The 13342-nt window shown below is 41.4% G+C and overlaps 1 protein-coding gene across 1 annotated transcript; it reads left to right on the top strand.

Moving 5' to 3' along the window:
• Nucleotides 1-2317: 2317 nt before the first annotated feature.
• LOC106914282 (uncharacterized) lies at nt 2318-10648 on the top strand. Its single transcript, XM_014980974.2, has 9 exons — nt 2318-2476; nt 2667-2764; nt 3493-3587; nt 5328-5544; nt 5803-5918; nt 6083-6194; nt 8000-8201; nt 8313-8639; nt 9625-10648. The coding sequence occupies exons 1-9, from the start codon at nt 2448-2450 to the stop codon at nt 9752-9754; spliced, it is 1326 nt and encodes a 441-aa protein (XP_014836460.2). The 5' UTR covers nt 2318-2447; the 3' UTR covers nt 9755-10648.
• The last annotated feature ends 2694 nt before the right edge of the window (nt 10649-13342 follow it).

Genomic DNA, 13342 nt, shown 5'->3' with positions numbered 1-13342 from the left:
CGGAGTTGTTTCTGCCTCGTTACTTCATCCTGTTCTGTCCTGTTTACAGGAAAAATCAGCGTCTGTTACACTGACTCCAGTCCTGGTGCGTGTAACAATTACTTTAACAAGATATTTGTTTATTTCTATATGTCTGGCTGATTTTGGCACGATTAGTCCTCCATAAGAACCGGCCTCACTGAGTGTCTAAATAGATCAGAAACAGAAGAGAATTTCCTCAGAGTTTCCTTTATATTTAACTTTATATTAAACAAATGTAACATGGAAAAGCAGAAAAAGGAAAAAAGAGTTAAATGTGTACATAAGTATTAAGTGGAACTGAAATATTAGAAGAGCTATTTAACGTAACTGCTAATATTTAACTGAGCAGATAAGACGCCAGGACATCCTGCTCTGCTTCAGGTGAAAAGTTAAGATCTGAAAGCGGATCTGGACTCCACGCCTTAATGAGTCGAAGTTCTGATAGTTCCTACCTGGGATCAGAGCTGAGTGGATTATTTCCACCATGAGCCGCGTTCTGGAGCCGCCGGCGCTGAAGCAGCTGAGGTCTGTGACCTACAGCCTCGTCTTCATCCTCGGTGTCGCTCTGCTGCTCTGGACCTTCAGGTGGGTGAAGCTCTGGAGCGACGAGGCGGACAGACAGAGTCAGGTTCAGCTGATGGGAATGTAATGAAAAACACAGTAAGCTCCACTTTCTTCCTATCAGTGATTCACTCACTGCAAAATGTGGATTTGTTCTAATAAGAAAAAAAACTAAGCATTCTGTTGTAGATTTGCTGTTGGCATCATCTCTATGGTCATTACTGGACATGGAGCCCAAAATTCAGACTTTTTCTAAAGTTCAGGCTTTTTTTCTTAAAAAAGTCTGAATTTTCTTGAATTTCTGACTTTTTTCTCAGAATTCTGATTTTTTTTCTTAAAATTCTGACTTTCTTAAAATTTTGACTTTTTCTTAAAGTTAAAATTAAGTAGCGATATGAGTAAACATAATCTGTGTTTGGAGTGAATTTGGAGATTTACAACTTTCACAGGTTTTTTTTATATTGTATATTGAAAGTGTCCAAAGAAAACCATGTAATAAAAATCAATCACACGGGAACAAAGTGTGAGGAATGTGATGTTAAAAGGGTAAAAATAAGACAAAAATTTAAAGTGACAACATTGCAGAAAAGAAACATTGTCATTTTATTAAACTTAATTCCTTCTGAGCCTTTATAGATACTTTCAAAGGCAAATGCTAATAGTTTTCTCCAATCCTTAGTAAATTCATCCACATGTAAATTCGTTGAAAACATAATCCTTTCTGTTTCTGTCATTTCTTCAGTGACGCCTATCATATTGTTTTCTGTTAAGTAATAATCAGACCAACAGAAATCAGGTAAACTTTTTCTCTTCCCATGTTGATTGGCAGCCAGAATTGCTAATGCTTGTTAGCACAGTGCTAACAAGCACAGTGCTAACTGTGCTTGTTAGCACAGTTAGCACAGTGCTAATGCTTGTTAGCACTGTGCTAACAAGCATTAGCAGAGAAATCTTCTGCATTTGATCAGTTACTCAGGTCTGTTTAATTAGCTCTGTGGTATTTGGGTTTGGAGCCAAGCTGCAGGTTACTGAGTTATTTTTCTACCCAAACTGATTCTATGAATGTCCCCAGGGCTTTAACTATACACTTACTCATATGTCAAATGATCTGTCTTTGACACCGGCAGCTTTACTGCCTTTCATTCTGTAAGACTGATGACAAACCAAACCTTCAGGGCTTTGTGACGTGGAAACTTGCAGCTACAAATGGGTTTGTTACGTTTTCCTCAGTCAGCCGAGAGTCGACTCCAGATTTCCCTCTTACAAAACTTGTTGGCTGAAATGCAGGTTGAAAGTTTAACTTTTAACCCTAAAAATACAGCCAAGGATACGATGGAATGGATTAAAACAACCTGTATAAATGTGTTAGAATGGCCTAGTCAAAGTCCAAAACAATATCCAACTGTGAATTTGTTCACAGCTGGATAATCCAGTCAAATCAAACCTGATTTGACTGGATTATTAATTCCCTTCACTTTTATAGTGTTCTTGTTGTCATGTTTTTGCTGGAAGTGAAGATGAACGTTTCCAGTTCCTGTATGAAAACCAAAACCAAACTCCTGACATAGATAATGATGACATAGATGCATAAAACATTTGAAATCATGTCCCAAACACAAAGAAAACTCTAACCTTAAAACTAATTCCAGGTTCTGATAAATTAAAACCATCTGCATCAGAACAACACATTTCTAAAAGCAAACGGACGTTTAGAGGCTCATCAGGCGGTTTCGCTCTGTTTGCTCACCTGGGCTCCCGTAGATCAGATTAAATCCTTGCGGTTAAAAGTCTTTTGTCAGCAGCAGACTTGTGTTCAGGTTTTTAAGTCAACAAATGAATCTGCAGCGACTGCTGCAGTTTATAGAATGGTAAACTTACAGTTTAGATCAAACAGGTGAATAATAATGAGGTTTATGTTGTGTTAATTCAATAATCCTAACCTAATTAAAGTTAGTTTTATGTAACAATGTGCCAGCGAGGTCACTTCCTGGTTCGTTCCTGTTTTCCAGTAAATTGCTCCAAACTGGTAATGTCTGAAGTCCGTATTGTTCATGTGTCAGAAACATGTTTCTGTTGCTCTGCAGGTTCGACGGGATGCCGCAGATCCAGGTTCTGATTTCCTCTGAGCTGAAACCATCAGTGCCGCCAACTGAGCCTCAGAGCCCAACTGCAGGTAGAACAGGTGAGACGGCGGCTACCTGAAGCTCTGTCCGCTCCGAGGCTGAGGGCGGGAAATGATAGATATCCACAAACTGGACATGCATCGATCCTCTTGTTTCTCATCTGATACCGATATTAATATCTGAGGTTGAGCACCAGCCGGTCTGATACAGAAAAACAGCTGAATTGACATAAGACGTTTTTTTTTCTTTTTTTTGAAACAAAAAAAACCCCTAACCCGACATAACTGTACTGAATAACAAATTTATCCGATAACTCTGCGCCAATACAGCACACTGACTGAAATCTACCAGCGGCTTCACAGATTTGGTCAAACATGTAAAAACAACTTTAACCTGTTCAGTCGGTGCGGTTAGGAGCAGAACAGCCAACAGAAAATAAATAACAGAAAAGAAAAGTGGCAAAAACATTTGGTCAAACATGCAAACTTCAACAAACTGTTTTCAAATGGTTCAGAGTTCAATTAAGAATTCTAAATATAACATAAAATAAATAATAAAGCAAGGTGTAGCTGAGAGCACTAAGCATAGAATTACACCAAACAGATCTGCCCTTATGCATTAGGAACACATATTTTTCAATATTTACTTACCGAGTGATACGGATATTAATATCGGATCGGTGCATCTCTCGTTCAGACTCAGATCAGTATTTGTCTCATTTTACTGAGTTTGGGTTCAGAGACCTGAGCTTTTCAGCTGCTGCTAACGTTTTGTTTTCATTTTGCAGTTCTTAAAGGACAGCCGGCCCGTCTGTTAAGGGTCAAAGGTTCAAGAACGCTGCTGATATCTGCTTATCTGGAGCATCGGACAACAAAGAAAGAGGTCAGATATTTTATGGAGACACTTTAATCTCCAACTAGTTGACAAAAGCAAATATTTCGATGTGAGAAGCACGAAAGAGTCAGCTTGAGAGATCAGCTCTCTCAAGCTGCATCCAGGCGTAGACGCAACTAAAACTTTTTATCAAGTTAATTGCAGGGTTTATAACTACATTCTATGTTTCATATCAGTTGATATCACTAATTATTGATTAGTTTTTATGTTTTAAATATCTGAAATAGTGACATGACCTTTCCTGTTTTACGCCCAATTTTTACTCCAAATCGTTGATTTTTTTGTTTTTAGTTTTTATTTTAATCAGTTATGAGTCGCAGTGGTGGAATTTGAAATTGCTGCATTTACAAGTTGTTCAGCTAGTAACTTTGGTTGCTAGGTAACCGAGGTGGGAGGGGGGGTGACTTGAAACTGCTTCCTACCCAGCAGCTTGTTGCTAGGCAACCAAAGAGCGAGTGAGCTGATGCCACTAAACTATGTTAGCAGAGCAGCTAAAGCTTTTCCTCTGCCTACATCTCCCAGAATGCTGTGCGGTTCTGGGAATATTGCATCAGATTCAGATGATGGTTGTGTGGAGAATTCAGCTTTATGGAAAAAACTTGCCGCCTTTTCTTTGTTAGTTTACTCTACCACATCCCACAATGCAATGCAAACCTGGCAACAGGAAGCCATTGGGTTCATGCTTGCCCCACATACCTGGTCACTGCGTCACACCGAGGTCACATCAAGGTCACATCAAGGTCACACCACAAGCAAAAAGCTCTAGATCATCTCCTCCGAACTGTTTCAGTGTGGTTGTTTTAGTCTACTGCGACTCTTCTGTAGCTGCTTTGTTCACATCCACACACACGCACACACACACACATGCACACGCACACGCACACACACATGCACACGCACACGCACACACACATGCACACACACACACACGCACACACACGCACACACACACACACGCACGCACGCACGCACACGCACACACACACACACACACACACACACACACACACTTTGACAGAGAAAACCCTCTGAGTGTGTTGATTCTGCGTTCAGCAGCTGAAGCTCGTCGGAGGCGCTGATCCCACCCCAGGAATGTGACAGATTATTGCCGTGTCACATTACACAGCGAACAGAAACTCATCTTGGATTAATAACCTTAGAAACATTTACCAAGTTCTGAAATAAGAGAATTCACTCCAAAAACAAACATAGACATTCAAACTGCCAGTTTTTTGGTCAGAACTGCTCATTTGTGTGAACGGTGAGGATGAATGATTAGTTAAGTTTAATTTAAAGCCATGATGAAGGTCTTCTCCTCAGGATTTAGTGGATTTAACTACATATGGATAAAAAGTTCATATTTATGTTCTGGTTGTTTCCGTAAGCCGGTAAAAAGTAGAAATGTTGCTACAGTGGACGTCTTTGGAGTTTAATGTGAAATACCAACACAAAGTGGTGTACAAATGTGAAAAAGAAAGACTAAACCCGATTCAAAATGGTTTTTACAAATAAAAACCTGAAAATGCAGCATGCAGGCGTATTCAGCCCCCTTTTCTCTGAGTGCAACTTGTTGCCTGATGACTAAATAAAGTCCAGTCGTGTGTAAAATCTGTTCTCAGCTGCTTTGTCTCAAACAGAGAATTTGGGTTGAAATGTCTAAGGGGTTAGAATCTAAGTACTGCATTGATAAAAATCCCCCCCTAATGAAAACATGTCTTCCTGTGTCAGGTTCGGGTTATTGCGATAAAGTTGCGACGTGAGAAAGTCGTCCTTCAGTGCCTCCTGCGCTGCCAGGACCAGCAGCTCGTCTCTGAAGCTGCCATTAGGATCCACAGGGATCACTTCCGCTTCCCCTACGGGACGGCTGACGTCCTGTGCCCCGTCCCATCAGGCTGTGAGGCGCCAACGCACGTCGCCATCGCCCCAGCGCCAATCAAAGACCAAGGTAACGACTCCACTAGACTGCATGAGGTTGGCCAGTAGTTTAATATAATCAAACATTTTAGAAATCGTTGGTTATTTTAGCACAGAAGTGAAGCAGAAGCAGAGAAAACAACCTAAACAGAATCAGCCCAGGAAAAACAAAGCCTAACTACTGGATGCCTCTTCTTGTTCTGTTTGAAATGATTTTGATGCATGTGAGTCAGGAAATGTGATGTTACAAGTTTTAAGTTCTTCCTCTTTTTCTTTTTCTCTAAACTAGAAAAATCTGAGCTTGAGTTTCTGGAGATTAAGAATCAAAAAGCTCTGAACAATTCATTTCCTCACAACTTCACCTGCTGCTTCTCTGCCATGTACAACTTCACCAACGTCCTGCAGGTAACGTCACATCATCTGTATTTAAAAACACAGCAGGAGACGCCTCGGCTTCTACTGCTGTGTTTTACTGATTTTATTATTCTTTTGGCTTCGAAACCAACTTTGTTGCATTTCTGAGCTCATGTTTTCATAGTTTTAATGTAAATATCTATACTGTGTCGCAGCTGGTGCAGAACTTGGAGATGCTTCAGTTACTGGGAGTGAACAGAGTCGTTGTCTACAAGACGAACTGCAGCGCGGATGTTCAACGAGTGCTGGACTACTACTCACACAAAGGCGAGTGATATGATCAGGTCTGGCTGTGCCTGTCTTCACAAACAGCCCATCATCATCTGACCAGTTACCAAACTGCAATTCACAAGAAAACTTAACTTTGAAATGAAGAAACTTGGGTTTGGTTGGTCTTTGTGGGTTTGCACAGTGGTGCATTTGGCAGCACTGTTGCCTCCCACAGTCCAGAAACATGACTGTAAGGTTGATCAGCCTCTCTAAATTCTCCTTAGGTGTGAGTGCATGGATGGTTGTTGTCTGTCTATGTGTTGCCCTACCTGTCCAGGTGACCCCACCTCTCACCTGTGGACTGCTGGACATAGGCACCAGCACCCCGGCGACCCCAGTAGGTATAAGCGTGTTGGCTAATGGATGGATGGAGGTTTATCTGGTGGACCTGCTGAACCCAACGAGCCTCTTATGCTGATAACAACGTGACATGAACCACACAATCCCCCACCGGTTGATACATACCAGAAGTCTGCACCCTGCAGTGCCGTTATGCTGCAACTTTTAATGCATCCTTGCTCTAATACACCTGGATCAATAGTCTGAATTACCTCCTCACTATGTCATTGTTTCACCTACCAATGGATAGTTGACAACATCTTCTTCAGAAAAGTTAACTTCTAGGAGCGTCTTCAGTGGTATTCCTCAGGGTCGCTGGGTGTTTCGCCGTTTACTTTGCAGGGTCTTCCTTTTCTGAGGAAGACTCTGCAAAGGGTGATCAATCCTTGTAGAGCTCCATGAGTCAACTTTTCACTCCAGCAGGAATCTTTTCTGCTTTTCTCAGCAGCCTCTGACCAAACTCTGATGGCTTGGCATTTACTTTGGCCGCCAACTCTCCTCTGCTTCAGCGGACTTCAGTTTTCTGCCTCTGACATTGAGCCTCTGCACATCTGAGGTGTTTACGTTCATTGGCTTCATCCACTGAGCCCCAGGAGACTCAATGAGTTCAATGAGAAAGATTTTCTTCAAAGACCACAGTGTCTGAGAGTTGTGACTGTGATACAAGCCACTGGTCAACATCCACAAGCCTTTCCCAGTCACAATCTGCTGAAAGCTGATCGTCCTTTGTGTTTTGTAACTTCGGCCTCCTCCTGGACACAGGTTGTTTGTGCAGACTTGTGGTCTTTTGGTACCAGAGAATTTGTAGAAGTTTGCTTCTCTTCCAGAGGAGTGGAAAGGTTTTTGAGGACCTGGTTGTGGCGCCAGGTGTTACGTCATTGATTGAGTTGAACTTTTCTTTTGTTTTTAACCTTGGTCAGATTTGATTAGATCCAGTTCTCCTCTGGCATCAGCAAGTCTTTTTCATGCCTTCCTGATTTGTGGATTTCAGCTATAGACATTGTTGTGTTAGCAACACTCACAAATACCAGAAGAAACATAGCAATGCTAATTCACTGGGTTAAAGAAGTCTTTAAAAAAGTCTGAGGAAATAAGTTTTTTTCTGACAGGGCAGCTGTTGTGATCTGTGTTTTTCTGTGTAGTTATCTTGAGATTTTCTGTGTAAAGTCCTGTTTCCCTGTGAGTCTCTGTCCTGTCCTCCCTGTTGATTGATTCCAGCTGTGTCTAGTCTACTGATTACCCTCCCTGTGTATTTAAGTCCAACTGTTGTCTTTGTCTCTTGTCGGATCCTCGTCGTGTTACCAGTCTGTTTCCCTGTGCCGTCTCTGTGGATCATCATTAAATCATTCATCACTTCTACCTGGGTCTGGCTGCGTCCTGCTTTCACCTCACCAAACCGTCACAACAAATCATAACAGCAGCAAATGAGAACTGAAACCAGCCGACCTTCCTGTATGTTCCAGGTCTAGTGGAGGTGATTCCTTGGTCTCTGTCAAAGTATCTGAATGTTTCTCGAAGAGCTCGTCCAAGTCAAAGTCCTGGTGACATCCACTACTTCGGTCAGATCCCGGCGCTCAACGACTGCCTGTACAGATCCATGTACAGGTCCAGATACGTGGCGCTGCATGATCTTGATGAGCTCATCCTCCCACAGTCTGTCAACAGGTAGAGTTTCTACTTTATAAGGAAGTCAGTAGAACAATGAGCTAAAATCTATGAATACCTTTACTAATGCAGTTTGAAGTGTCTTACTGTTTTTGGTCATTTTCTCTGCAGCTGGACGGAGTTGCTGCCGCTGCTGGAGAAGAAGTACGGCGCTGACAGGTGTTACCTCTTTGAGAATAGCTGGATCCCCACCGAGTTTGCGTTGCCTCCTCCGAAACCCAAAGCTCTGCCTCCACAGGACCAGTGGCAGAAAGTATCGGGTGTGAACATCCTTGCTCACCTCTACAGAGAACCCATCGTCCCCAGATTAAGACGTCGCAACTTCAAGGTCATCGTCAACCCCAGAGCGGTGTTTGCCACGTCTGTCCATGGAGTGCTGAAGGCGAAGAAATCCTCTGTCTGGGTGAACAGAAAAATAGCCCGCATGTACCACATAAAGTAAGTTGTATTTTATCTTCAGGTTCCACAGAAATGTTTCTTTATATGGCCTAAACCAATTGTAGGCTGCATTCACAATAGTCCTGTTCAGTCCTTTTTAATCCCACTCCAGTCCGTTTACCTGGAAAGTCCGGTTCGGTTGGTGAGGTGTGAATGCTAGTCGAACTCCGGTCTGGCTACAAAGCTCAGTCTGGGTTCAGTTGAAGTGAACTCTGGTTTGAATCCGTATGTGAACGCCAAGCAGGCCAGAGACTGCTCCAAAAGCAGGAAGCAGACTACAGTGCAGGACATTCTGGGTAAAAATAACCATAAAACATCCTAGCCTAGCGCTAGCGTGTGTGTTTTTTTTCTTTTTACAAAAGACTAGAGAGAAATCCTACAACCTCTAAAATTTGAAGCCACTCCATTTTTGTTTCCATCTGGTGAAGAAGGAAGTTGTGCTCAGTGTCTTCAGTGGTTCTTGGTGCAGCGCCCCTACAGGCCAGGAGGGGAACAGGTTGCTGAAAGGGTTTGATTGGTTTGACTCAGAGCAGAGAGAAAGAACCACAGCAGCTGGAGTAGATGATGAAGTTTTGTCCCGGTAGAACCGAGTCTACTGGACCATGAGGTGTGAAAATACTTTTAATGGAAACCACTGCATTACAGTGAAGTAAAAGATTAGCCGATGCTAATGGTAAATATCTAAACACACAAAAATACTAATGCTAACCATTCAGACGCCTGATTTGTTTCTAATCTTATCTCCTTCCAGTTGACGACTGGTGTGAGACTCACAAACAGCAAAGTCCTGAGTTTCTGATTTTTACAGTAATATGCTGAACTAAGGGGCCAAAGTTCTCAGAAACATTTAGCGTCAGACACGAACAACTTCCAGTTTCTGTGAAAACAGAAAACAGTCCTTTTGAATTATTGCATAAGCATCCACAGCCTGGCTTCTTTACAGTAAAGATGTCCTCTCTCTGTCCTTTGCCTTCTGTTTCCTCAGACCTCGGGGACAGACCAGTGTGAAGCCACAGAGTCTGATTTATGAAGGCCGCCTGCTGAGCTACAGCGCTGACCTTACTCCTGCTGTCAACGCTGTTCTCAGGGAGACTCGACTCCTGCAGACGGCGTGAACTATCATTTTTATTCCACACTGATATCTATTCATTGTTTTTGTTTTTGTTTCCATGCCAACTACATTTTTCTTCCTGAAAAACTTAAAGCTCACAAACACTCCCCTGCTGGTCTGGCTGCTGATTTGCATGCAGCTCTCTGTTCTGATATGCTTCATATTTTCTTCATGTGATTGTGTGTGAGTGTCATCTCTCTCCATTTGGACTGACTCAAACAGCAAAGTCCTCTGTTTCTGATTTTGCTACATATTATTACTTTAAAGTTGTCTGAAGTAAAAAACATATGATGTGACATAAAGTTCATCCAAATTATGAACATAGGAAACATTTTATGAAAATAGTTGGCTTGAATGGCCAACTATTGTCGGCCATCTTGAAAAATAACCATTATCCTGAAATTGTAGTGGCTAATGGGAAATATATATTCTAATGCTGTATTCACATTTGATAAATAATGTTTGTAATCTTTCTGTGATAAAAGTATACTTGGAGAACTAAGTGTTTTTAGAAAGATGTTAAAAGTTATCTCTCTTTTAGCAAGACAGGAAGTTGTTTTGGTGAAATTTCCTTCATATTGAAATGAAAAATGCTGTAAAAAAGACTTTGTTGTCAAATCTGATCTTACTAAATTGTGTTTAATTTGTCAGTAAGACAAACCTCCGAGAATTACAGACATTAAAGTTTACATTGTTAGTATTTCAGACGGCCCTGATGCAGTGGTGGTGATCATTTTTCTCCACTCATAAAGCTGTGAATGAAATCTGAGCTTTGCTGTCAGACCACATTGTTCCTCAACTGTTAAATATACAAACTCAACTCATGCTGACATATTTCCATCAAAGTGAAGAGACACTTTGTCTTTCCACGTCTCCAAACCAGCTGGACTAGTTCAGTCATGCCAAGTAAACAGGAGATAATCATCAGTGGGATTCCTAATGCAGCCGCATTTTTAACACCGTGTAGGTTTATAAGGCCACAGGCATCCAAACCTGTTTCATGAAAAATAAAAACATCTGAGGAATTTTCACACGTCCCCTGAAGGCCTGAAAGGATGAAGCATTTTCAGCAGAACCAAACGAAACGCAGCTCTGGACACGTTTGAGTTTTTATTAAATTAAGTTTATATTAAATTCACTCTAAAACCCAAACCATCACCGTAAATCAAGGCTTCTCTCCCACCTGGTTACAGTTACTTTTAATTAGCAGGAAATTAAACATTGATCTACATTTTGACGTGTATTTGCTTGATAATTTTGATCATATCTGACTAAATGTTATGCTTATTGCATCTGTCATAATTGTTGACTGATATTTTATGATGTAAATCAACTTAAAATTTAAACAAACTGGAGGAGAAGCAATCTTTAAATCTGACACATCACAAATAAAATGTTTCTCCAAACAATTTTATCAATATTTTTGAATAAATAAAAACATCAAAATGCAGCAAAAGTGACCAAACTGATAAAAAATCAGCTCACTGAATTAAAAGTTTTATTTATTTATACAAATATGAATCAGAAAAACATGGGATTCATCTGTATTCAACCCCCTGTACTCTGATGCCTCTAAATAAACTCCAGTGTAACCAGTTGTCTTGTAAAGGCACCTTCAAGCAGAGTCCATGCTGAGTTCATCTCAGCGTTTCTGGAAGAAATTTCGTTACAATCTTAAATCAATTTCACAAACTTCGACCATCAGCAAACCAGAAAGTAGTTTTAATAAAATCTCTTTCAAATCAGGATAAAAAACTTTCTCCAGGTTGGCAGCAATAAAAGTCTTTCTTGTTAAAGTCAAAGAATGTGAAGTCAAGACGGGTTTATTTCAGCAGCATGGCTGTTCACAGAGCTTTAGGCCATAAATTCATCATACAGTCATAAATTATGAAATAATAAACAGTTCAGTTTGTCAAATATCATCAAAATCGTCCTGATTTAGTTTTTCCAGTTCCTGCTAATAAACCAGGAAGGATTTTAACTTCTGCTCTGAAAGTGACAAACATTAAAGCTGCAGTAAGTAACTTCACCATGTTGTGACTGTTTGTCAGATGATCAGCGAAAACGTCGATCTGCTGCTTTATCCCAGCGCTAACAGCGCTAAACAACCAATCGGAGCCAAGAGGCGAGGCGTGGTGCTGTCAATCACTCTTTGTGTGGCGCTGCTTATCCCTAACTTTTTCTCCGTTCTGCTCTGTGCCACCCTGCAGCTAGCATAGCTTGTTGTGAATGCTAAGGCTAGTTAGCCTAGCCCCTGATGACGGTGGATAAGTTTTTTCTCCACCATTAGCACATTTAACAGCCAGCACATGAGGTGATTGTTAGCGCTAAGCCCCGCCTCCTGGTTGTTTTTGTGGCATTTCTTCAGACTGCAGTATTAGCTCAGGGAGGATCGATGCTTTCTCAGATTATCTGCCTCATAAACTGCCACAACTTGGTGAATGTTTTAAAACAGAGTTTTTAAAATAAAAGTTACAAACTGCAGCTTTAAAATCTACAGATTTAATAGTATTTAATATTTCTCTGGTTATGTAAATAATCGTAATTATTCTGAAAGCTTTCCCTTCGGCCGTTATGCTTCTACTCTGAATTGGGTTTTAATTGTCTGTAAACCACAATTATCAAAATTACAGGAAATACAGGTTGGCATATTTCCTTCACATGTGATAAATCCATTTCATAGTTTTATCAGAAATAAGAGACAAAATGTTGAACTTTTTAAACATTAACTTTTTAAGATGGACAGGTTGTCCGTCAGTGATTTTGTCCTGGTTTCTTAACTGACAGCTGCTAAAGTTTCTGCTGAGCTGGCATCAGCTGCCTCATCACTTCCTGTGAAAATCCCACTCAGTTCAGGCAGTGCGATGCAACTCCTGACAGACTGCCGAAGCAGGTTGTATCGGAGCAAAGGCAGAGCTTCATGTCAGTCTGCAGCAGAGCTGTCACCGATCACTGCCGCTATGAGCAGCGCCGCGCAGCGCTGCGCTCTCCAGGAGCTGCGCTCCCTCATGTTCAGCCTGGTCGTTTCCGGCCTCTCGCTCACGCTGCTGCTCTTCACCTACAGGTGAGTCCAACCTGCAGCACCAAGCTGCAGCAACCTGCAGCACCAAGCTGCAGCAACCTGCAGCACCAAGCTGCAGCAACCTGCAGCACCAAGCTGCAGCAACCTGCAGCACCAAGCTGCAGCAACCTGCAGCACCAAGCTGCAGCAACCTGCAGCACCAAGCTGCAGCAACCTGCAGCACCAAGCTGAACCTATGAAGATAACTTTTACTGGACTCACTGCTGGAGAGGAAACTTTTCTTTTCCCCTCGTTTCTGTCAAAGCGTAACCTATAAACGGTATGGAGCGTCTAATGATGCTCCTTTTAAATAATATTTATTAGAAATGGGAATATTTGTGGCTGGTCTCAACAAAACCAGGAAGAAAAATCCCCCAGGATGGTTCATTATTTGAATTCTGATGACGTCAAATTAATAAAAAATAACATGTTAGCACTCATGAAACCATTTCAGAGCAGCTAAAAAGTTTCATTTTAGAAAATTTACACATAGTTCGGGTGGCGGATTATTTTATTAATAATGTGGGAAAA

Source organism: Poecilia mexicana, unplaced genomic scaffold (genome assembly GCF_051168715.1).
Source record: "Poecilia mexicana isolate PSO_F unplaced genomic scaffold, ASM5116871v1 scaffold_13, whole genome shotgun sequence".
NCBI lineage: Eukaryota > Metazoa > Chordata > Actinopteri > Cyprinodontiformes > Poeciliidae > Poecilia > Poecilia mexicana.
The sequence above is the reverse complement of the archived record's forward strand: the minus strand, read 5'-3'. Positions and strand labels throughout refer to the sequence as shown.

Coding starts and splice junctions, on each gene's coding strand:
- LOC106914282 (XM_014980974.2), top strand. CDS start 2,448: ATGGTAAACTTACAGTTTAGATCAAACAG. Junction 2,477..2,666: donor TTACAGTTTAGATCAAACAG/GTGAATAATAAT, acceptor GTTGCTCTGCAG/GTTCGACGGGATGCCGCAGA. Junction 8,640..9,624: donor GCCCGCATGTACCACATAAA/GTAAGTTGTATT, acceptor CTGTTTCCTCAG/ACCTCGGGGACAGACCAGTG.